Raw genomic sequence first — 26,153 nt, 5'->3', positions numbered from 1 at the left:
ATCGAGGAGTAAATTTAATGCTTCCTTATGGTTTTCAATTAAAAAAATTGAATAAAATTAGTCCCATCCTCTGTCTTTGTTAGGTTATCGGAAAAACGGGCTGAAACACGAAAATGTTTTGTCGGAAAATAAGTGTTTTAGATTTGGAATAAAATAACTTAATTTACCGTTAAACAAATTAAATTTTCTAGTTAACTTTGTAGAGTGTATAATTCTGAAAAAAAAATGGTTGAAAATAACGTTTATTAAAATTAAACACTAATTTGAAAAGTTCAACTTTAATTAGAAACAAAACACACAAAGTGGATCGGAAAAGTGATAGGATTTTAAACAGAACAATTTTTATCAATGTTTGAACAACATAAGGTAAATGAAAACAGGTAGAAAACTTATCAGTAAGAGAGAGAAAAAAATAGATTTAAGAAGTTAAAAATCAGATACTTTGTGGTTTTTTTTCTAAAAATTATTAAATCTGAAAATGGTTACTTGACAAATCTGCAATCATTTCTTCAAAGCGCTTCCTCAGTGTGGCCGCCAGTCTGTTCAATCCGTAGTTCAGCTAGGCGAATCCATGCTAGCCGGCCATGTGTAATATCATCATTATTATTCCTAACAGTAAGTAGCTTTAGCTTCTATTATACAATGTCTTAATTCTTCTTGTGTGCTAATTCCAGCGGAATAGACTAACGACTTCATCCCATTCCAAAGGAGAAAGGCCGCTGGCGTGAGATCGGGAGATCTAGGTGGTCTTTTTCGACCAATCCATTGCTTACTAAATGTGTTATTTAGATGATTCGTCACATCTTCTCCTCTTCATCTTTAGGCTTCTTCATTTCGAGATTTCCTAACCTTCTTAATTTTCAACTTCCTTGTGTAACATTACATCTCAAATGATTCGATTCATTCCCTTTTCTGGTTTCATTACAGCGCTTTTTGGAGCGAACGTTTAAAATAGAAAAGCCAGAAATATTGTGTAAAATTATTTAAAATGTTGAAAATTAGACGAGTTTGTAGGATTTGAAAGGAAGAGGTTTTTGAAACGAGTCGGCGAAGGGAGATATTTATGGGAATCGTGTAACAGGAACGATAAGGGCTGTAGGTCATGTCAAATCAAGGTATCAAAGGTTACTTTATGTGATTCTAGAAGGAAGTATAGATAGTAAAAACCATAAAGTAGAAAAGGGTACGAATATATGAAACAGTTAATTGTTTATTAGGGATGAAAGAGGATATATACTGAAGCTAAGAGATGGATGCAGAATAAAAAGAAATGGATTACTGCATCAAATCAGTTAAACCACTGACCAAGGGTTGGACTATTCCTGAATAATCCTCTTTTTAATTAATTAAATCCTATTTCCTATGATCAGAAATAAAAATTCTTCATAATTCGTAGATCTGTATCTGCTACTAGTGTAAATTTATACTTTTTCATGGAAATTCTCCTAGCTTATACCAGTCTGCTTTTGAATATCGCTCTTATTGTGTCTTTCTTTTATAATCTTATTACCTAAATAACAATATTCTGAGACATCTTGTGTATTATATTTCTCTATATTAAAATTTAATTTCCCTTTATTCTTCTTTCGATCACTCAGATTTCAGTACTTTCTTTTTCTTTTATTAATTTTCTAACTGAATCTCTCTTTTGGGAATAAATCAAAGGCATTCAGTATTTCTTCTAATTTTTTGTATCCATCAAACGAACGTAATCTTAACGTTTTAGGATTATGTTCTCTCCGAATATTTTTTCTCGTCTTACAAATTTGTCAGTGAATTCCTTTATTGCTTTTGCCACGTAAAAGTTGAAAAGCAAGAAATATATTTCGTGCCTCGCTCCTTTCTGATTAAAATCTTATCTCTCTTCACAGCTAACTGGTGGTTGAAAATAACTCATCTTTATCTAGATACCGTCTTCCGTAATTTTCATTTAAATTAAGAATACTTAAGAAGACATCTTTTAGAGTGTAATTGCTTTTTGAATTTTTAACCAAATTATCTTTTGTAAATATTTTTCTATAATATTTGCGAATAAAATCTGGATAAAATTCTAAATTTGTTAAAAAGTTTTTAAAATGAGGGAATTAAGGGAAGCTGTTCAGTTTACTAGCGTTTCAATGAAAATATCTCACGGCTATGAATTCGATGCTAAACGTTTACGATTTTATTGGTTATTTAGTTAGTAATATTTTTTCTATACTCTTAAAGAGATAGATTAAAAAAACCACCTTTTTGATCACTCAGTTTTCTCGTGACAGGCCCACCTTAGAAAGACATGGGAAATCAAATTTTCAAATGTTCAAAGTATAATTAAAAATAAATTTAGCTTGAGAAGGAATTCTGTGGACTGTGTTATGTTATTTTTTTGTTATTATTATTACCTACCGGACAGGTCTATTGGTATACTCCTCGTCGCAAATCAGTTGTTTAACAGTTGATTTTTGAAATCGAAGGTTCTGAGGTTCAAATCCTAGTAAACGTTAGCTGATTTTATATGGGTAGAGTACAAGACAGTGAACACCGGTGTACTTTGCAGGGTTGGGGTTCAATTAATGACACATTTCAGGAGTGGTCGGCGTAAGTCTGATTAAGATTACACCTGATACATATCTTCCTCATCTCATTGAGTCGTAGGAGGATTGCTTATTGTCCACTAGTTGAACAGATTGCAACGTACACATTAGGAATAATAAAAAATTATTATTGTTAATATTACTGAAATGATTTCTGAGCTTTGGCTTGGCTACTGTAGGTGTCCAAAAAATGAACTTGCCGCTGTCGTAGTATAAAATATCTCTTGTTTACGGTTGATATAAATTACTTAAATTCAATTGCTTGTTGAATTCAATACGCCAGATGTCTCTGGGTTAGAATTCGAAAACTCGTAATGTTATCTTTTGGGCCAACTCATTTTTTATTTGCTTTCCAGAATTTTTTTTATCTATTTATTTCTTTCAGTGAATAACTAATTATTTTATATTTTATTTCAATATTTAAGTTTTGATTAAAAAAGGAGTTAAGATTTTAATTTTCGAAGTACACAATGTTTTGTATCTTAAGAGGAATTAGAAGGACCGACTTTACCTTATAGGCTTTTCAAACCATTAGACTTATCATTTAGATACTGATCAGAAAATAAAATTTTCTTATCTATCCTCCATCAGTTAAAATCAAAGATACGCCATCTCTACAGCTTCTCTGTCATCCTCGGCATAGACCTAGTAGGTTTTGAAATACATCCACTGAAGTAAAAGTGGAGGGAAGTATCGGGATGGAAGGATAAAGAATGCAGGTAGGTAAACAGTGGTTAAGAAGGACATTTAATAGCGGAGGAACAGTAACAGTACGAGACAAACAAGGTTATCTAGAAGGTGTCTTAACGTCCTCTTCGGATAGCACACGTTAATCCCATTCACATTTTCTCGGGAGATCGGACTATTTCTATTGGATTGGAACATCAAGTTGCTGATCAACAATTTTTTTTTAATGCAACAAAAATTGATTTTCTTTCAGAAGTAAGAGTCACCTGTATAAAGTTCCTAAAGGAATAGCCGTGCGCAGCGTGGAATAGTGCCATGGATGGTAGTATCTAATTGAATCGTTTTTGGTAAACTTTCATAGCAATCTTTCACCCAAACCGAGCGCTAAATTAAAGGGCACAATGGGAATTAAGTAGACTTACTAAACGAGCCTTCCGTAAGAAATATAATTTGTTTACATCAAAAATTAATTTAAATGCCAGGAAAAGATTTTTGAAAGTGTATGTTTGGAGTGTCGCTTTATATGGAAGTGAAACTTGGACGATCGGAGTATCTGAGAAGGAAAGATTAGAAGCTTTTGAAATGCGGTGCTATAGGAGAATGTTAAAAATCAGATGGGTGGATAAAGTGACAAATGAAGAGGTATTGCGGCAAATAGATGAAGAAAGAAGCATTTGGAAAAATATAGTTAAAAGAAGAGACAGACTTATAGGCCACATACTAAGGCATCCTGGAATAGTCACTTTAATATTGGAAGGACAGGTAGAAGGGAAAAATTGTGTAGGCAGGCCACGTTTGGAATATGTAAAACAAATTGTTAGGGATGTAGGATGTAGAGAGTATACTGAAATGAAACGACTAGCACTAGATAGGGAATCTTGGAGAGCTGCATCAAACCAGTCAAATGACTGAAGACAAAAAAAATTCCCGTTAACATATTTGCGTTCCATAAACTTTCCACATTTTTTCATATAACGTATTTTTTACTGTTAAATTATAACTTTATAATTGATATTCCTTATTCCTTGCAAGGTAATATACCTGTTATACGACTTAAATACTCTTTTTACGAGTAATATTTTGTTTTATGCATTTTAAGTGTCAAAACCGTTACGGTTGTATGCCACTTGAAACGAGCCACAAGTCACTCCCAAATTCCTAAAAATAACAATCATCCTTTGTTTTGAATTAAGGTCAAAATTTGAAGTTAGTCTTTGCCTCCCTTATTTATTTTCTGAACTCTTTACACTCTTACTCTCATATTTACGTTCATATATTAGATTTTCCAAAACGTTAGAATGAGTAGGATTTTTCTTGTTATTGGATATTCAACATAGTTAATTCACGAAAAACCTAACAGTTCGTTTTTTTCGACTCCAATCTTTTAAGCTTTGCAACGATTTTCTCAGTAAATATTAGAATTAAAGTTCTAGGAACTATTTTATTCTGTTCTTCAGTTAAAAACATATAAAACTATCTGATTTATCCCTTAATTAGGATTCTCAGTATTTTGGTGTTAATTTTACCCTTTGAGCAGAAGTCAAAGCGAAATATTTAACTAGCTGTAACTCGAAAACAAAGTTTTTCCAGGTTTGTATTTGTAGGAGATTTCTTGCTTATATTAATGTTTTAAATCAGCTTCTAAACTATTGGCATGCAATTTTGAATTAATATATATATGGTGAAAACTATATAACTAAGGTCAGTAGTCTTAGAAGGTTTCATTTATTTTTGTAACAACTTCAGTTGTTATGCAAATCAAGGCGGTAATAAAAGATTCTCCTCCATCAAAAGTCACCGAGAGGGGTATTGGCCAGTTCCGTTAAATCCTAATCAATTGGATAATATATTACTGATGATTAGTGTATTAGCTTGATAAAAATTCGCTAATACAAAATTATCACACCTACAATACCAACACGTATAGTACCATTGATGAATGCTATTATCGATTAAAATTTTAGTTGGAAAGTTAATTTTTTTACATTTGAAAAAAATTGGAAACCTAATGACGGCCCAATGGAGCGTTAGAAATTCGTTGATGAGATATTCCAACAGCGAGGGCGAAATTACTCGGAAGCGTTCACCCTATAGGTTTATACACGAGCATACGCAGTTTCTGTATGAGAAAGTAAAAATGATCCATAATAATATGAAATGAAAGGCGATGTTTAAGGATCAAAGGAGAAATTATCCCCTTTTCTAAATTAACCCTCTTCATTCATCCCTTTTCCCCTTTCATGTAGGTTCTTTTAACATCATAGCCTCCTAAAGGAGAGGGATATACATGAGTGTTAACTCCTTATCTCGTTGTCTCGTATTTCAACAGTAACTTTCCATCGTTAACCCTCGCTGAAAACCGTCATTAAGCTTTGACATTTGACTACTCAGCAGTTGTAGTACTTTTGTACTTTTGTTTTATATATGCATTTATAAAAAATTAATCAACATCAAAGTTACATTAATAACAACTTAACGGAATATCAGAATTACCTGATTTTAATTTTGATAACATTGAAAAATAGATAGTTCTGTATAATTTTAAAACACATAAATAGAATTAAAGTAAATTAATGCTGAATCTAAAATGAATAATTAATACATAGAAGAAATTATTAAAAAAAATCATTTTATTAAAATTAAAATCGAATCGCTGCTGACTAAACCCAGTTGCGACGTATAACAGTTTATAAATGAAATGAAAAAGTAAATGAAATTAAATCCTATATTAGAAAAGATGTAATTTATTACATTAGAAAAAGTTTACATACTCGTATTTACCATATGTCGAATAATATAATATGCCGCCTTGATTCCATACCTCGATTTGGTTTAATTATTCTAAATATTTTATTATTCGCTGGTTCATTCAAATAAATAAAAATCTTCGTTTATAATATAAATTATTTTTATTATGATTTTTGAACTTGTAATTCATTTATATAACATTATTGTATTAATTATACATTCGTAATAAACCCATGTCGAGTCCTTGAAGGATGGAACAAGACTGACTAACAATAGAGCATTTTTTTTTTGTAGTTGTGGGGGATCCATTTTACAGACGCCGAAGCAGTGTCGGGGTCGCTAACATGTCCCGCTAGGTTTTAGAAATAGCGTATGTATACCTGCGCACTACCGACTAAACCTCCACCCCTGGCTATCCTCCCTTACCGGCATAGCTAATAACGCATTCCATCAGGTAGGGGGAGATCGCCCACACACACAGTCATACGTCATATCATACTCAAAGTACAGATCTTAAGTTAAAAACACAATATAGATTCTTACATGTGATTAAATAGTCAGTACAAAACACAATACAAATTATACATAATAAATGTACAAATATACAGCTAACCATATACAACAAACAATGTAAAACCTAAAACTAAACATTATGTAAGTACTAGAAGATAAAAACAAAAATACAGAGTATGTCACACCAGAAGAGCAACCCACAGAAGCTGCACACAGTTGTTACTCATTTTACAGATACAGTACCTACCTAAAATACTAAGCCGCCCAGGCTGCCATCCAACACCTGTGCGAAGTGCCCGCAGCTTCATCGCGGCAAGGCGACCCCCACGCGCCCGGGGGGCCCCCTAGGCGTTCGGCCTGCGCCTAGGGGCCTGTCTGTTATGTTTACGCCTTGTGTGCTACATACAAGGTCTCGTATGCGCAGTGCAGTAGTAGTTCTGGTTTTTGCCGTCACCTTCCCATCCTTTATTGTGTTAGTGACCGTTTTTTTAAACTCCCCGGCATTTTTTCGCTCTTCTCTGACTTTCATATCCATACGGTCTCCGGTCCTCTGTATGGTAAGGATCTCCGTGGTTGGGGGCACCGTGACCTTGCTCCGTACCGTTTTCAAAGGGTCCGTGTACGTCGCGGTAGGCTTTACGACAAGCGTTTCAACCTTGTGCGTGGACTCGGCCGATATTTCATCATTTCGTGCGTAGCGAAGTCGGCCTCCTGGGGCGACTAGGTGGTATTTCCGCCCCGTCTTCCTCCCCTTGCATTCCAATATTTTTCGTGTAACGTTGGCGGTCGAAGTGCCGTATAACTCAGTTTGAAGTTCGCCCAGCTTTCCACTATTAAACCTCTTGATCTTGTTAAACATTTTTACAAGAGATTACGCAAGGTCATTGTCTTCTCTGGAGTCCACGTAGGCCACGTGAAATGTATTCTTGACAGGAGACAGGAGCCTCATCATCCATCTCCTCTCCAATCAACCTTGCTTCTAATGAGGCTGTCAAGAGATTTCCCGCTTTGACTCCTGGAGCACTGTGTAGCCACGCTACTTGAGGATGCCTTGTAGTCAGTTTCTCGTGTAATTTGTTCTCCGTTAGTTCCTTCATATCTATTATCGCAATGCTATCCAGGGCTCTGTCTCTTATCGGGCTGTCCTGTGTAAGTACTGCGGTACGCATTTTTCGGCCATGTCTTTTTGATAAAGTCTACCGTGTCTTCATCGAGGACTCCATTGTTAAGTCCATCTATAATAGGACAGCCAGAGGCAGTCACAGTCTGTGTTGCCACCTCCGCTGTTTGTTTCTTTCCTGTAGTGAGGGTATACCGCATACCATTCTGCTTAATTCTTTTACTGTGCTGCTTAGTCCCTCATCGACCTCCTTTATGCTTCGTTTTACCTTCTTATCGATGCTTTTCCGGAGGTCGGATGCCAGCCGTTCTAATTCCACGACAAAGTTCTCGAGTTGTTTGGGAAGTTCCTTTTCCCAATTGGAGGTTTTCTTTATAATGTGTCTTTCTATATTTTTTCTAACATCTGTACTATGACGGGGATGATGAAGCCCCCCAGGTTGTGCATCAGGTGTCAGCATGCTGGTTCTGGCCTTAACAGGCGTAGCCTCCATGTCAGCATGCCTCTCTGATCTATTCTTCTGCATTTTTTAAAACAAAAAAGGGGTTTTTTTTGGGGGATCCGGCTTGGCGCTCAAAGGGTTTTGGGGCCGGAGGCCCTGGAGCTGAGTTATATAATTCACTGTACTGTAGCTGAGTTTTAAAGTTTAAGTGAACTAAACTTATAATCGATCTTTCGAACGATTCACTATTTAAGAACAAACATTTTTGTTTTTGTCAGACTACACTGTATCCATCCGGGACTTCCTGCACTACTTTCTAAAAATCATGTGTTTCTAATAATACATTAAAACGTTTATATCTCGCTCAATATTACACCTACAAGACGAAGTGTAAACCTAACACGTATATTATCCTATATTTAATGCTTTTAACGCTAAAAATGTGATGAACTGTCTGTAAAAATAATTATTAACCTACAACTTTGTGGGTTAATACTATAGCTAACTTAAAACTACCTTTACTTGCTAAATTAACAAACGAAAAACGTTTCAAATGTTGATTACTCACGTATATTATTGTTTTATACACACTAATACTTAAACTAGATAAAAATAACAGTATTTTAAAGCACCTAAAAATACAGCTCTCCACGTGTTTTATCACTATACACTAATTTGTTAATAACTTATCTACGGATTAATATTTTTTAATCCGTACTTGTACGAATGTAGATCATTAACACACACGTTTTAACAATAATTTGCAATAAAAAAAAGTAAAAAATACCACTGAAGATATCACTTAACGGCGGAGGGAAAATCACCTCGTAGTGGTAAGGTGCACTAACCTAGTTTCCCAACAATAGAGCATTAGACAGATTCATTTAATAAGCACGACAAAAAAGTGAGTGAACATTTATAAAAGAGTAAGAAATAAAGTAAAAACTTGTATTTTTCCTAATAAAAAAGGAGGAAATGAAACCTGAGTCTTAACACCATATTTTAACAAAAGATGTTCGAAGTGAACGCCGTACGTTCTACACAGAGAAGCAATTTTGTGCTCAGGTAAATATATTGGAATGCAAAACGTTGTTGTCAATGACGTCGTTCTCTTGCCGATTGTTCACCTGCAGGTCATCGATAGTGATTCATAAACTTCATCCTTCATATAGCTCCGAGGATAAAATCGCAACTAGACAGATCAGGGAAAGGTGAAGGCCACCGCTCTCTGCTCACAGTTTGTAAATCGTTCGACGTGTGAAATCGACTTTTAAAGAACAGTAAAGCAAACATCTCGTAGTTTTCTTGACGTATAAGATGTGTAATACGGGTGATTCATTTGTCATTCAAGTTGGTCCATTTTGTCGGAAGAAGCTGCACTCTTTTTGACGATCTGTTAACTGAGCGTAGAATTCTTCGAAAATTTTACGATACACTTGTATATTGACATTCCATTAAAAAACCATACACCGATTTTCTCATCTTGAAGTGGACGCTCAATCATCCGGTGAGAATCTTTAGTCATCCAATCCTTGGAGTTGTGCGAATTACTATACCCTTCTTTTTCCTGTTTAGCCTCCGGTAACTACCGTTTAGATAATTCTTCAGAGGATGAATGAGGATGATATGTATGAGTGTAAATGAAGTGTTAGTCTTGTACATTCTCAGTTCGACCACTCCTGAGATGTGTGGTTAATTGAAACCCAACCACCAAAGAACACCGGTATCCACGATCTAGTATTCAAATCCATGTAAAAATATCTGGCTTTACTAGGACTTGAACGCTGTAACTTTCGACTTCCAAATCAGCTGATTTGGGAAGACGCGTTAACCACTAGACCAACCCGGTGGGTTGCGAATTACTATACCCAGATAAATGAAACCATACATTGTCTGACACTCCCTTCTTATATTTTTGTCCCCCTGCTTCTCTTCCTTCTTGTTTGATAAAAAACTAATCCCGTTTAAATTATGTTGTTAATTTAAATTCCTATGTCATGTGTATATCTAAGATTTTGTACATGCCTTCGGTATTTTAGTCGACATTGTAATAAAACATATTGTTTTTGTCTTTCAAAAACAATAATTAGATATATTATTATAGGTAATGAAATCCATTTGACCTATTTCCCATTTGCCATCTTTGAGTCCGATGGGAGGAAAAAAGTCGGTACTAAAGAACGAAGTCATTCCCGATAGACAAATCATTTTCAAATTGCCGGTCTCAAGTTTCCGATACTGTCATAGTACTCGATCTTATTCTAGTTTTTACAATAATACACCCAATCTAGAGTTCATAAGAATTAGAATTCTTATTTGATTTTTTATTTTGATTTCTTTTTTATCTACACCAGTATACTATACTGGTGTAGTGATATACTGATTTAGTGATGCATAAGTTTTCCGAAAGTTTCAAAATATTCCTTTTCCTCACCGCAATGCATTTCGAATTTTTATTGAAAAATTTCGGGTAACAGGCTTTGTTGAAGACGCTAATTGAAGTGGAAGAACATTTAAACTAAACGAAAGAAGCTGCTTGATAATTCGGATCCTATGACCGAAAATCCATCAATCAATTGCATTTTTCATTTTCAATAAGTTGTGTTAGTATATTATGTTGTATCGGGGTGAGAAAATACTATTTTTTAATATTTTTAGATCGGAAATAAAATTTTCATTTTTAATCTATCATCAATAATTTTTTATTTTTTTTATTTAAAAATTTTACATTTTCAGCGCAGCTTTTTCAGTGATTCTAGCGTCGGACAACTATTCTTTCCCTAGCTCTTTCTGCTGCAGCCCTGTTCTTCGAATTTTGAGTACTTAGAATTTACGATATAATGCACCTTGCACGCGGCGTCTAGCAGATTTTTTCTCCGGTCACCTCTTTTCAACCTCTTGAAGTTTGGTTTCTGGACCGCAATTACTGCCCGATATGTGAACTCTTATCGGCAGTAAATCAGCATCTTTGCTTATTACTGTTGCTACGGCTTTCTTAGCTAGATCACTCGCAGTGTTGTTTGTGAGAGCACGTAACAGACTGCTTCCTCTCTCTATTACCTTTTCGGTACATTTAAGCCATCCTTTGAGTTCAGAATCGACAATGGTTACGATTAGTTGGTTTCTTTTATTGATGCGGTGTCTTTTCAGCTCATTACTTACCTTTTTAAAAACATAAAATTTGGTACAAATATTTTAAGAAATATCTTATTTTATCTCTTTTTAACAGTCATTATGGCCCTTCATTATAAAAACATATTGTGATGTACTCTCGGAGAATACAGTACTTCAAGCAAACGATTTCAAAGCACATCCGTTTGTGCATTAAAGAGAATGTGAATTGAAAATTAAAAAATTTCTCACAAGTTTGTTTAAAAAGTTATTTACATTTCAAACCGTAGGTATTGATTTTTTTTCTTTAATTTACACAATTAGGGTACATTTTAGCAAAATGTTTCAAGAGGTAAAAAAATGTAATAAATTAAAATTAAAAAAAAAATATATATATACATATATATAAAACAACCGTTTCAAAGTTTGTAGGCAATATTTTATAGTTTTACTCGTTAGGGTTAAAAAATTTTAGAAAAAAGATTTTATAAGTATATATATTCTCATACAAAAAAGAATTTAAATAACTTTTATAGGGATTCCTCGTAAAATTTCAAACAGTATAACCGTTTCTCTCTTTTGAAACAAGTTTTGTGACATACCTGCTTGAGAATCCTTTAATTGTAAAGATCTTGGGATAAGACTAAAAAGAAACAATTTATAAATAAACTTTGGTATTAAAGTTATTTGGAATTTTATTGATAATAATTTAATACAGATAATAAATAAGAACTGGTTACGAGATGAGTAATCAGCCATCGAGTTGTTCAGTTTGTGTTATATATTATGTTGTATTTGGGTGAGAAAATACTACTTTTTTAACATCTTTAGATAGAAAGTAAACTTTTAGCAAAATACAAATTGATTATCCCGTTTGATTCTTTTTTTATTTAAATTTATTCAGTATTACGTAAAACCCAATTTTAATATGATTTTTAAGCTGTGTTTATTTTAATTGAGATCTACATTTTTCTGAATATTAAAATATTCCCGGGTAATAATTTCACTTCACTTGATGAAAAGAAAACCTTTTTTCATTTTTTCCCGTGATATCTTATTAACGTTAATTAATGTGAATCTTTAAGAATTAAAAGAAAAAAAAATTACTAATAAATTTTAACCAACATTATTTATTTTCTATTATGTAATTCTTAATATTCGTACACACTTGTTTTTCATTTTAATAACAAAATAAAATGAAAAATCGAAGAAAAAAGAAAATACAGTGAGAAAAACTAAATATTCTGAATGGGCTATTTTTTTTTTTTTACATTGTATTATAGTGTATGCATTTAGCGAAATCAACTTCCGTTTACTAAATTCTATCGTTTTTAGATTACATTATATTTTTCACAAATAAAATAATTAATTTATATTGATAAATTGCTATATTTGTAATTATTATTAAACTTTATGATCACATAAATCCATACTGTTTCACAATAAGTTAACTTTTGATTCGACTACGATTGTAATGCAGCTTAAACGTGTATTATCCGATTTTCTTATATGTATTATATTTAATTTTAATTCGCTAGGAACTAAGTACAATGGTATATTATTAATATTAATTTCTTTAGCGTTCAGTTCACGGACTTCATACCTTCCCTGAAAAAAAAAAAAACATTATACATTAATTTGTGCGTTTAAACATATTTATTCAATTAACTTCATTTTACTTACTCTATCTACTTTACTCATAATATTTTTAATTCTTCTTTAAAATCGCTTCTGAAAAAAAAGTTTGGGAGAAATATTTTTATTAAGGATCCAGTTTTCAATTCCGTGCATTGATATTAAGAGGGTGTAGATCTTCGATACGACTACAGACTACCTTCCACATCTTCATAAACATTAGTTCTCTTTTTATCTACTTTTCATTATTATAATATTATAATAGTCATGGTTTACAGGTCTGTAATAAACGTGCACTTTCCAAATTTACGTAAATTGTAAGTGATAATGGACAGGATGTGATGACAAATCCGTATGCAAGTTAGCAACTTTTTTCTGATTTAACTAATTATCTTGTGGTTGTGTTATTTTTTATATTTATTATAAAGTGCGTTTGGAAAATCGCTGGCAGTATGCTTTTGAATTATGGGGTGGATTCTGTTCTTTCGACTTTAGGTTGGTTGCCCTGTGGGTTCGTTGGGCGTTGCGCAGTAGTAAACTAAGACGTCAGTTGTTGAGTTGTGATTGAACGCGCTTCAGATACGTTTATCGGAATCAATAGTCGCGAGAAACGTAATGGTTCTTTCGGTAGTTCAACACGTCTTTCGTGAAGGTGATAAGTATATACTGATTTTAATGATGCACAATTGTTCTGAAAAGTTTCCAAATACTCCTCTTCCTTGCCGTAATACAGTTCGAACTCTTATCGAAAAATTTCGGGTAACAGGCTCTGTTGAAGACGCTGTTCGAAGTGGAAGACCATCTAAACTAAACGAACAGAAGCTGCTTGATAATTCGGGTCCTATGACCGAGAGTCCATCAAAGTCGACGCGTAAGTTAGCACAGAAACATGATATCGGACTTGCTACCGCACATGAAGATGTAAGAAAAGAACTATAACTTTTCCCTTACAAAGCAACGCGTGTTCAAGAGTTGAAACTTACAGAATATGCCAAAAGACTAGATTATTGTCAACGGTTTAAACGTTTTATCGACCAAAATTCCGTTGATAACCTCGACATTATGTTTTTTACAGATGAAGCGTGGTTTCATCTGGAAGGGTATATTAATTCACAAAATACACGACTGTGGTCGACAACTAGGCTCCGTGAATTACCCGAACAATCTTTACACGAAGCGAAAATTGGGAGTCGGTACGAGTAGAACGCGTATTGTGGGTCCAAACCTTTTTGAAAATACAATTAATAGAGATCGTTAATGTGATGTTTTAACAAACTTCATTAATCGGTTTACAGACGTGGAAATCAATCACGGTTGGTTCCAACAAGATGGCCACAGCGCCAATAAATAACAGGTTAATGACTTTTTACGAAATTTCTTTGGTTAGCGAATCATTTCGAGGAGTTTGTGGCCTGCGCGATCGCCCAATTTGACTCCCCCAATCTGACTCCAATCTGATCGCTCAATCTGAATCTGTGGAGGGCAGCGAAACAAGCAGTGTATCGCAACAGATCACACACAGTTGACGAACTAAAAACCGCAATAACGGCATACGTACGAGGCATTCCAGTACATCATCCGGTTAAAATGTTTGGAAACAAATTGAACCGTGTGCAGTATTGTATTGATATTGGAGATTGTAATTTTGAACACCTATTATAAACTATTCCAGTTATTTTAATAATTGTTTCTATAAAAAAAAAAGTACAAAGTAATAGTTAAGAAAGTTTCGTCATTACACTTATATAGTCCAGTGCAGAGCAAGAGCAACTTTCCGACCACTGTAGAAGTAAATTTGTCCCTTTCTATTTTGAAACAATGAATTATATACACTGCTTCAACTCAGTAGGGAATATTCATGTATTCACATACTGCATAATATTAGAACTTTTTTTTATTACGTGAGCAACTAAATAAAAATGATATAAAAATATATATAAATATATAAAAATATATAAAAATATTTGTCCTCACGGTAATACATATCCTATAAATGCTCTTGCTATTAATGTTAAAAGAATTATTGATCCTGATATTCATGTTTTCTTTAATTTAAATGATCCATAATATATTCCTCGTCCTGTGTGTATAAAAATTAAAATGAAGAATAATGATGCACCGTTTGCATGAATATTTCGAATTATTCATCCGTAATTTACCTCTCGGGTAATATGTACAATTCTTTTAAAAGCTTTATCAATTCTTGGTGAGTAATGTATTGCTAAAAATAATCCTGAAATAATTTGAATTATTAAGCATATTCCTAGAAGTGATCCAAAGTTTCATCATAATGAAATATTTGATGGTCTTGGTAAATCAATTAAAAAGGAATTTATTGGTCTTAATAACAGTAATTGGTCTTCTTTAACAGTATTTAATCTGTAACACAGTAACGTCATTTTTTTTTAAATTCACTCTATTCGAATATCTGATAGGAGTACATCTATCAAACTTCGCTTAAGTACAAGTTCAGCTAACAAAGCTTACAAGGTTTCAGATTACATAAAAAGAAAAAAGAGCTTTTGTAATTAAATAAAGAAGTAAAAAGCTGTAAATAGGAAAAGACCAACGTAAACAATTTAAATATTATTTGAAACAAGAAACAAAACTAATCGAAAAAGGTTTAGTCAGTTATCAGTTATCAGTAATTAACAAAACTTAAGGAAAAAATTACTCAACAGTTCAAAACAAGGTTTTAAAACCAAGAGAAACAAGAAATCCGACTTACAGATAATAAACATTTTAAGAGCCAAAACAGACTTCATTTTTTTTTGTCTTCAGTCATTTGACTGGTTTTCTGTAGCTCTCCTAGATTCTCTGTTTAGTGCCAGTCATTTGATTTCGGTATACCCCCTACATCCTGCATCCCTAATAATTTGTTTTACATATTCCAAACGTTGCCTGCCTGCCCAAATTTTCTCATCTATCTGTTCCTCCAATATCAAAACGACTATTCCAGTATATCTTAATATGTGGCCTGTATCTCTCTTCTTTTAACTATATTTTTCCAAATGCTTCTTCATCAATTTTCCGCAACACCTCTTCATTTGTCACTTATCTACCCATCTGATTTTTAAAATTCTATAGCACCACATTTCAAAAGCTCTTATCTTTTCTTAGGTACTCCGTTCGTCCAAGATTCACTTCCACATAAAGCTACGCTCCAAACATATACTTTAAAAGATGTTTTCCTGATGTTTAAATTAATTTTTGATGTAAGCAAATTATATTTCTTACTGAAAGATCGTTTTTCTTGTGCTATTCGGCATCTTATATCACTCCTATTTCGTCCATCTTTACTAATTCTACTTCCCAAATAACAGAATTCTTCTACGTCCATAATGTTTTCTTTTCCTATTTTTGTATTCAGTGGTTCATCTACATTATTTCTACTACATTTCATTGCTTTCATTTTGTTCTTGTTTATTTTCATGCGGTAGTTTTTGTAGAACTTCATCCATACCATTCATAGTTTCTTGTAAATTTCTCGGCTACAGAACAGTAAACAAGTACTATATCATCAGCAAATCGTAGCATCTTTATCTTTTCACCTTGCACTGTTACTTCGGATCTAAGTTGTTCTTTTACATAATTAACTGCTAGTTCTATGTAATGAGTAAAAAGTAACGGAGAGAGGGGACATTTTTATGTTCTTCGATTATTTCGTTGCTGTTTGGTTCCTGTAAATGTTAGCAATTGCTCTTCTATCTCTGTACTTGAACCCAAAATTTTTTAAAATACTGAAAATTTTTTCCAGTCTACGTTATCAAATGCCTTTTCTAAGTCTATAAATGCCGTGTATGTTGGCTTTTTCTTTAATCTTCCTTCTGCTATTAATCTGAGCGCTAAAATTTCTTGCCTTATTATTACTCTTACCTGCTCTTTATTTGACGCTGAGTTAATTGCTCTAAAGTCACATGACGAAAAGCCGTTTTCCTCTTCCCACCGAATCTCGCTAATTCCTACTAAATCTACATTTTATCTGTCCATTTCCTTCTTTAAATTTTCTAACCGATCAACCTTTTTTTAGATTTCTAGTATTCCACGATCCGACTCGTAGAATGTTATTTTTTAATTTTCTGGTGGCCCCTTCCTTTGTTAGTAGTCCCCACCTGGAGATCCAAACGGGGACTAGTTTACCTCCAGAGTATTTTACTAAGGATGGCGCCTCCATATTTATTACATGAAAATGCAGAGAGTTACATTTTATTGGAAAAAAGCGATAGTTTTCCATTGCTTTCAGCTGCGCAGTATTCAGAAGATTGAGTGATGTTGATATGGCCGTTTAAATCCTCCTGTCTTACGCCCTTAACAGCTACTGAAAGAGCTGCTGCCCTCTTTCAGGAATCATTCCTTTGTCTGGCTCTCAACAGATACCTCTCCGATATGGTTGCACCTTATGTCCAGCTACGCTGTATCACTGAGCAGTCAAGCCCCCTCGTCATCGGCAAGATCTCATGATTCATAGAGGGAGACAGACTTCATAAAAAGAGAATTAAGAAATACTCTTAAACTTATATTTCATTAGTAAGAGTAAGGCAACAGTTAAAAAAAAAAAACAAAAAAAAAACAAAGAAGTAACTAAAAACCAAAGGAGAAAAAATACAAAAAAAAACTTAAAACAGGTGACATTACTGTAATATAAGGAAGAAGGTATTTATTTATAAGTTAAATGAAAAATAACATAATATTAATAAAAGAAAAGTAAAACAAACGGTAAAACCATAGCGATATTGGTGGGGTTGATTGAGCGGGGTGGGGTGGAGGCCCTCTCGCAAATTATCATGTTTTTTATTTTTGGATATTTATTTGCAAGATGTTAATTAAATAATTTTTAAAGAAAATAAGTAACTAATGAAATTAAAAAGATATTTATTTTTATTACTATGTAACACTATTTGTATTGAAAATATTTTACTTTTTAATACAATTTTTAATATTAAGATAATATTATCAAAATATTATGATAATACTTTGTACTACATTTTTTAGTAAGTGATTTTATAATTTATTCGATATAAAAAACCAAGATATCCGTATTTAAAAAAAAAATAAATGTTTATAGAAATTTGGTTTAATTTGCTATTGGAAAGTTTAAAGTTAAATTATTATAATTAAGATATTTTTATAGACAAATGGATTATAATAAAAATTTCCATTTTTTTTTTTTTTTTAATAAAATTTTTAAAGAATAGTTAACATTCTGGGGTAATAAATTATTCTTCTTAGTTTTCTAAAAAAATATTAATCTTGAAAAGCCCGTAAATCCTTTTAAACCAATTTCAGTAAATTTAATTTATTCCATATTTTGTTTTTAAACGCGTAAATAATATTTGAGTTATTTTATATGAATTATATTCCAGCGCAAAACAACTTTCAGAACGCTCTGGATAAACACACACATAAAGAAAGCGGTGGGATAAAAGGTTATTGAAATAAATCGGATAACTAAATACGTTTACAAAATATTATATTTAAATATAACTATTTCGACTGTAAAACTATTATCGTCATCAGACATTGCTGAAAAATTGATAAATAAAAAAATAAACCAATGAAAAAAATAATAGTAAAAAGAAATAAAGATATTATAAAAGAATTTTTATAGAATTAAACGTAAAAAAGGACAAAACTTTTCAGGTAATCAAAATCGAAATCTTTTTCATTAATATTTATTGTTACCTTTTTTTTTTTTTTTGAAAAGGCGGGCATCGTCTGGTTTGGTCATTTTGCTCTATGAAAATTGAATTTCGTACTGTATGAAAAATGCCATTTTGACCGGGATTCGAACACTGAGACCTACGGGTGAAAGGCTGAGACGCTACCACTCCGCCTCGGCGATCTTCATTTTTATCCATTTTTTCATTTATTTATGTATTTTTTTTTATATAGTATTTTCTCAATATTTTCTTTTGATTGTTTAATAATCAAAATGGACGTGCAATTTTAAGTCAAATATTTTGAAAAATACGCTTTTTGAGCGTTTTTATTTTTCTATTTTATAATTATTCAAATAAATAATTTTTGTCTTTCTGCGTAATTGAACTTTTTTATGTTGTTTTATTTTGAACTTTAATTATTTTAACTAATTTATTTTTTAACTGCTAATGATAATTTATAATCAGAATGTGCATTTGTTTATTTATTTTTAATATTTGAAAACCATTAGTAAGGGTTCTATTTTTGTTATTGCATTTTATTAGACGTTAATTCTTTATTATTAATGTAATAAACTGTATAAGAAATTTAAAAAAAAATAAAATAGTTATTGTAATATACCTCAGTTAAACTGAAAGTTAACGTAAATAAAAGTCTGTTCCCATTGGATATATTTAAACTACTCTCAATACAGTGTGCGTCTCATTTGAACAAGGCAGAATATTTTGAGTTCTAAAATCAAAGTTATTATTTATTTTTTTATTTCCTGTTAAATTACTAACGTAACAATTTATTATCTTATTAAGGAATTTCATAGTACAACGTATAGACGTTTTATAGATGTAGTATACATTTTAGTATATAATATACATTTTACTATATGGTATACAATTTGAAGACATAGTATAGAAATAGACATTTTATTAGTAAGCCGTGATAGCGTTACTACATTTCATTAACTATGTTTTTATTCACTTTCAGTTTAATTGGACTGCATTTTACTAAAATATTATTAAAAATATTTTTTTCCATACCTGTGGAATTGGACAGCTTTTAGGCATACCAGAATGCTTACGTATTTGTTCATAGAAATGTGCAATTAATGAACTCTCAAAACATGCAGTATTACGTGTAATTTTATAAAAATTATTCCTCCAACCGCCATTACCCCAGATGCTTATTTCTACGAGAACCTGAAAAAAATTTTTTAAGTTAAGTATTATTCATACTTTAATTAAAATGTAAGTAGGTCATTTTGTTAATGAAAAATTATCAATTTTAACCGAAAGTTAATTATTTTCATAAAATTTAGCACTCCATATAGCCTATCTTAAACTATTTTTACACGACTGCCCAAAAAGGAGTGTAATGTATTTAGGGTGTATATATGTTTGTTACACCGTATCAGTTCAACGGCTGAACCAATTTAGATGTATGATACCGCGTTGGAATCCTTACGTTACTTACTAAGTGTCTTAGGCTACAACATATATGTTCTTAAACATATATGTTTAAAAACTCATATGAATTTTGACGGGCAGTATGTTCGATCGTGTAAGCATGATCGAATAATGGCTTTATCGAGGAATCGAAAAAAGCTTGCCGGATGGAGGATAGTAGGAAAAAAGTCTCCGTTCTAGCGAAATGAGCATTAAAAACTATTAGAAAACATATGACTCGGTATCTTTCTGAAAAACCTTCATCTGCTCGTTGTTTACAGTCGATTTCGACCGTTAAGTGATGAACTTTATTTATTTTTTTTTTAGTAGTCGTGTTTTTTAATTTTTTAACAGATTTAAAACTTGTTTACAGAATTATTTTATGTTTTGTTTTTGAAATCTTCGATAATTAGTGAACAGTAAATGTTTTTAAAAGTAAATACATTCTTCACAGACGTAAAATTTGGCTATTCGGAAAAATGTAAGTTTTATTTCTTCTTTGTTACATTCATCATTTATTAATAATAATATAATAATAATAATAATAATAATTTAAAAAAAACTTCAAATCTTCAGTACCTTAAATTAATGTAAATATGTGTACCTTGAATTCATAACGAAACCGACTAGTATATTACATGAGTTTTATTTACAAAAAAATTTCTTCATGAAAAGTAAAAAAGAAAAAAATGTGACAACAGATTTATTTAAAGCATTGTAACTGTTTATTTCAAGATTTTAACAGATCGGTTATGAATTTTACTAGTTATAATATATCGAAGTAAAAACGTTTTGGAATCAGATCTATAAACGTAGTCTTTCTTATTTCGGATTTACCAAAAAAACCTCTAAAATAAAATATTTGAACAAAAATTTTTTAAGATAATTAAAAAATTGTTGTAAAACTAGAGACTTAAGTTTTTATGAGTTATTCATAAAATCTAACGACTCGTTCTAATCTCTTTATCTTTAAATTGAGTTTTTTATAAGATTTTAATAGAATATTAAGTAATTAGGTAAAATAATGTCAACAATGTACAGTTATCTGACCGACTGGAAATTATGTTTCGAACTATTTTGACTTTAAGAGGATCAATGAAATGTTTTCATTAAACTTGGTTTTGACTTTTGACAATTTAGCCTTACTTTACATCTTTTTATTTTTAAAATACTGCTCATTTATATGTCGAAGGTACTTTGGAACAAACTTGTAAGGAAAAGCTGTTTATCATTTTAAATATGATACCCGTTACTTTTAAAACATGACATCATCATATAAGCTAAGAAAAGAGACCTAGAATCGATTATTTTTTTCACCGTTCTGCTGAGATTCAATAACCGGGTCAAATAATCCGATTGAGGATGTAACACGTACTTACTCGTTATAATTTTGGTACTGTGCAATATTTTATACTTACTTTTACGTTATTATAATTTATACTTTTAATATTATGAAATAATGATAAATACCTTAATTTCATTTCCGACAGGCACGTGAAAAGTAATATTGCCTTCTATATCGTGTCTTGTTTTGGAAACTCTTTTTAAACGTAGATTTATATCCAAATCTCCGTTACCACGATCCTTACATTGTTCTATACTCTTAAATTTAATATCCCATTTTGAATTATCCTAAAAAGTTAAATTGATATTAATCTTATGATTAAAATAATTAAAAAGTTTTCATTGAAGAAAGTGTTTTTTTCTTCTATGAAATATAAATTATAATTTTCAATTAAATCGCTTTTTTTGTTGTTAATCCCGATATTGTCGGTAACGAAACGAATGAATGGTTTTTTTTTTAATAGAAGCTTGCGCTCCTACCCAGAATTCTCAAGAAGTTTTCAAAAATAGATACTAGTTCCTAATGATGTATCTATTTCAAGTATTTCTGTCTTATAATATTTTATCGGTTATAGTGTAGTGACTTTCCAACCCTTCTCAAAATATTTATTTCCCTAAATCTTGTTTTATTCAGGGCATCTTAAAATTTCGAATGTTTTTAATAATTTTCAGCAATTTTAAATCTTCAAGTCATGTTTTTGTAAACTAAAATCTCTGCACGTAGAGGTCTTTAGCCGTTATTTCTTAATTCCAAGCTAACCTTGATAGTTATGGACAGCTTCCACTAGCTTACTCTACTAGTCTATAATTTCCGTCTCTATAATTGAACAGAAAAATTGCTAGTTATTTTTTTTAATTACTACAACTGTTGTTTGTCAGGTACACCAAACAGGAAAATGGGGTATGAAGTAGCTGCCCATTGCCTTCTTCACCGAATCGAGTATACTGTTACATATTAGTACACCAAACTGTGCTATAGGACTCAGTTAGCCCTAAAAGTAACGTTCAGTATATTCAATCTACGGATTGTTTGTATTATGAAAATGGAATAAATTTCTTTCATGTATTTTTTTTTTATTGGACTCACCGTTCTAGGTAGAACTTAACAAAATTAGAGCAGACGATTTATCTGGGGTATAAAAACTTTACTATTTTAGCTGTTCGTTCTATATAGGACAGGCAGATCGTAGATTTAAAAAAATATAAAGAATACCTAATAGTATTCTTTTATTGAATCCCCTTTTTATGAACCGTTTATTAAAACAAATCGCAAGTGTACAAACATCAACTACATAAACATAAAAAACTTTATTTATAAACTCTAAAATATGGAAATTTAACACGATTTAACGACTTAAAAATACATATAAACTCATAAAAAATCCAAAAATTACATCATAATTGAACAAACGTTTAAACCGATAAACATTTAATACTTAATTAAACTCTTTAAGTATATCAATTACCGACGTCAAAGATCCTTATAGAAAATATAAGCCTTATCTAACGGCATCGACAATACTTAGCGCTTATAGCGGCCGTTTTGAAGAAGCTGGATTTTGAGCGAAAACTAAGACTTACGTAAAGTTTTTATTGATTTCACTTTAATATTAAATTTACTTTTCATATTAAAAAAAATAATCTACATTATTTATAAAAATTAAAATTAAAAGTAAAAATTTATATTTACCTTTGAATTTTTATTAGAATTACAAAAATGATAATTTAAAAGTAAAAGTATAGAACATATAAAAATATTCTTATACATTTTTTTAAAGGTTTTATTACAAATAAATTTGAAGTTTACTCGGTTTGTCTATTAAATATAAACTAGAAAAAAAAATTACATATATTTTTATATAATGTAAAGGAAATAGTTTATTTAAAGGTGTTAGGGAAATATCTGAAATAAAATATTAGCCGTAATGACGGTAAATAAATTAAATAAGTCTAATTTTTGTATAATGTATCCTGTTTTATAATTTCCAGTATTACATTTTTATTATGTTTTTTTTTACGAATTTTATCTGATTTTATTTATTTCAATTTGTATGCTTTATTTGAACAGTAATTTAATTATAATGTTCATTTACTTTATTTGTTATTTATATCAGTATTCATATTATAAAATACAGGAAGCTGTGTAATAAATTTATATATTCTTAACACGTTATTCAATTTTTATAAATTTAATTTCAATTAAGGTATTATTTTTATTTATATTGTTAAACAGGCCTAGTGATTGTACATGAGTTTTATTCTTATCTACTGTATTTCCTCATTTTCATTTCTTCTTTTCCTTTCCTTTATCCATTATTCTGAATCTCTCTCACTCTCTTTTTGTCCCGCTACCGTTCTTCTTCCATTATCCTCTATATTGCCACACCCCTTCTCATAATTTCCTTTTAACCATCTTCCTACCACGACTATTTCCTAGATATATCAGTCGGCCCCTTTCTGTTTAACTCCCGATTCAACATTTTCAATGTTATTTCTTTCTTTACTCACCTCTTTACATGACTGAACCGCCTTAGTCTTGTTCATCCTATCGTAATCAATAAACTGTATGTGTCTGTTATCTCTCTTACTTTTACCGCTATCTTATAATCTATCCTTGTCTTACTATCACGCTTTTATGAAATTTAATTTCTGTACCTTTTAGTTCGTACCTCCTGTCCCGTAATAACTAAACCTTTTCCACTATAATGTTAAAATTAGACTGTAATGTGCCTTCTTAGCGTTTCCGTACTTTCTAACAGTTCCTTTACTCTCTGATAAGAAGCTTTTTAACTTCTCCGTGTACTTTTTATTCTTACTTTTTCATACTTTTCCGATTCGTCACTTAAATTAAAAAAGATGTAACATCTTAACTCGTTTAATAATTTATTGATAGTTGATTATAGTTAATTTGGAATTTATACTTATGGAAGATAATTAATAAAAATGAAAAATTAAGAAGTAAAATAAAACAAAAAAGAAGGAAGCAAGGGTAAAAGTACAAATTTATTAAAACATTCTGTTTATAATATTTATAAATTTAGAGTTGGATAAACTAATTTCTTAATTTAACAAACGATCCTATTCTTTACTAAAGTTATCTGTTGCCTTGATTTTCGCTTTATCGATTTCGACAACACGGCCTTCTCTTCCAATTTTCTCGGTGTTACTTAAACTGACATCTACGCACAATTTTTGCAAGAACGATAAGAATCGACGGTGATATAATTACAAATATTCGTTTCGACCAAGGAGTTTTAACGCTATTTTTTATCCATAAAATCGCGTCATATTTTTCACGGTTAGGTTATGATGGTTAAATCATATTCCGGTAAAATGTGATACAAATCCATTACACTATACAGACACTTTTTTCTTATTATTCACCGTTACATTACGCTTGCGAAATCGAAAAGCGCGACTGATTACTTGCAGCGTCATTTCGCTGCTACATTTCGAATACATCTTCCTTCTTCGAATAACATCACGATTATATAAAAATGACAGTGATCTCTGCTTATTTTTAGGATGATGAAATCAATTAAAGTAAACTGACAGCCGGAACGTGGGAAACTGACCAGAGTGTAGCGTTGGAGCACATAGCACATCTAATATCGAAAATGTTAATTTTCTCTTTAATTACATCTAAAAGTCACTTATCTACAGTATAGAAATGTAAAATAAAGATTATGAAAATCACAGGTGAGGCAGTAATCATATACGATTAATTTAACCGTAGACAGAGACTTCTTTTTTGGGATGTAGAGATTCTTTCTAATAATCAACTGGTCAATCCAGAAAGCAAAAATACATCGCGCCGAGGTAGAACTTAGTTTATTATAACTTTACACTTAATTCTGAGATTTATAATTGTCATGGATGATAAAAAATCAATCGTAATAATCCAAAGCTCTGTTGTAAATCCGTAATATACGTGCGTATATTACGTTTTTTGTATTATCTGTCCGAAAGCTGGTTTTATTAAGCTATTTTTTTTTAGTAATTAAGACCAAACTATTATTATTTAAGGTTCAATCTGAAATATAAAGATTCTTAGGGAAATGTTTAATTTCGTTTAGAAAATGAGATAAGTTTTTAAATCTGTTATCTGATCTTTAACCAAACATTCCTTCTTTAATCGATGAATTAAAATAATTTTGTTGTAGCCTATCTAATAAAAATGTTTTGTGAGTGGTTTTCTTACCTTTTAAAAAGTAAACTTTACATCTTTAAAAATTAAATCTTTTAAAATATAATTAAAAATATATTTTTAGCGAATCTTTGTAGTTCGGATTTCAATCAATGTTAATACAATTTTTGGAATCGTTTAGACGTTTAAGTTGTAGAAATGGTTTCTCTGATTAAATAATCTGCTTGAGGTATATAATATAAAAAAAAATAAATAAATTATATTTGTAATTAATTTATGTTTATGAAATTTATGAAGAGAGGGTCACTTTTTTTGATGATTTATGAACAGCCTCTTATTTATTTTATCTGTTTAATCTCTGTAAAGATATTTTGAAAATGTTGATAAAATTTTCCGTAATGTTTAAAAACTTAAAACTACGCGCTTTCTTGCAAAAACATTTTTATTAAATACATCATGATTATTTAAATTCACGGATAGGCAAAAGAATGTTTAGCTGAAAATCAGATAGCAGATTTCAATTAATTTATATGTAAAATAATTTCGAGTCTCATAATTTATTAATTTTCTTTTGATGGTTACATTCTAGAAATGGAATAAGGGTTCTTACCGGAGTAAGAGTTATTACCGGAGTAATGGAGATAAGAGTTAACGTAAATCGGTTAACTACCGATTTATCTACTTACGTAGATCGTTATCTAGTTTATCTATTTACGTAGAGGAGATCCCTGCAGTT

The 26,153-nt window shown here is 31.1% G+C and overlaps 1 protein-coding gene across 1 annotated transcript; it reads right to left on the bottom strand.

Moving 5' to 3' along the window:
* Window positions 1-12,631: 12,631 nt before the first annotated feature.
* On the bottom strand, window positions 12,632-23,814 carry LOC142322766 (uncharacterized). Its single transcript, XM_075361841.1, has 4 exons — window positions 23,779-23,814; window positions 21,397-21,558; window positions 19,522-19,680; window positions 12,632-12,802 (listed from the first exon to the last, which is right to left on the bottom strand). The coding sequence occupies exons 1-4, from the start codon at window positions 23,812-23,814 to the stop codon at window positions 12,632-12,634; spliced, it is 528 nt and encodes a 175-aa protein (XP_075217956.1).
* Between the last annotated feature and the right edge of the window lie 2,339 nt (window positions 23,815-26,153).

This window comes from Lycorma delicatula, chromosome 4, assembly GCF_047948215.1.
Source record: "Lycorma delicatula isolate Av1 chromosome 4, ASM4794821v1, whole genome shotgun sequence".
Lineage (NCBI taxonomy): Eukaryota > Metazoa > Arthropoda > Insecta > Hemiptera > Fulgoridae > Lycorma > Lycorma delicatula.
The sequence above is the reverse complement of the archived record's forward strand: the minus strand, read 5'-3'. Positions and strand labels throughout refer to the sequence as shown.

Excerpts from the sequence above, each read along its gene's own strand:
- LOC142322766 (XM_075361841.1), bottom strand. The coding sequence starts at position 23,814 with ATGAACAAGACTAAGGCGGTTCAGTCATGTAAAGAG. Across the intron at positions 21,559-23,778 it reads CGGTTCAGTCATGTAAAGAG|GATAATTCAAAATGGGATAT; the intron begins GTGAGTAAAGAA and ends TTAACTTTTTAG. Across the intron at positions 19,681-21,396 it reads CTGTCGGAAATGAAATTAAG|GTTCTCGTAGAAATAAGCAT; the intron begins GTATTTATCATT and ends AATTTTTTTCAG.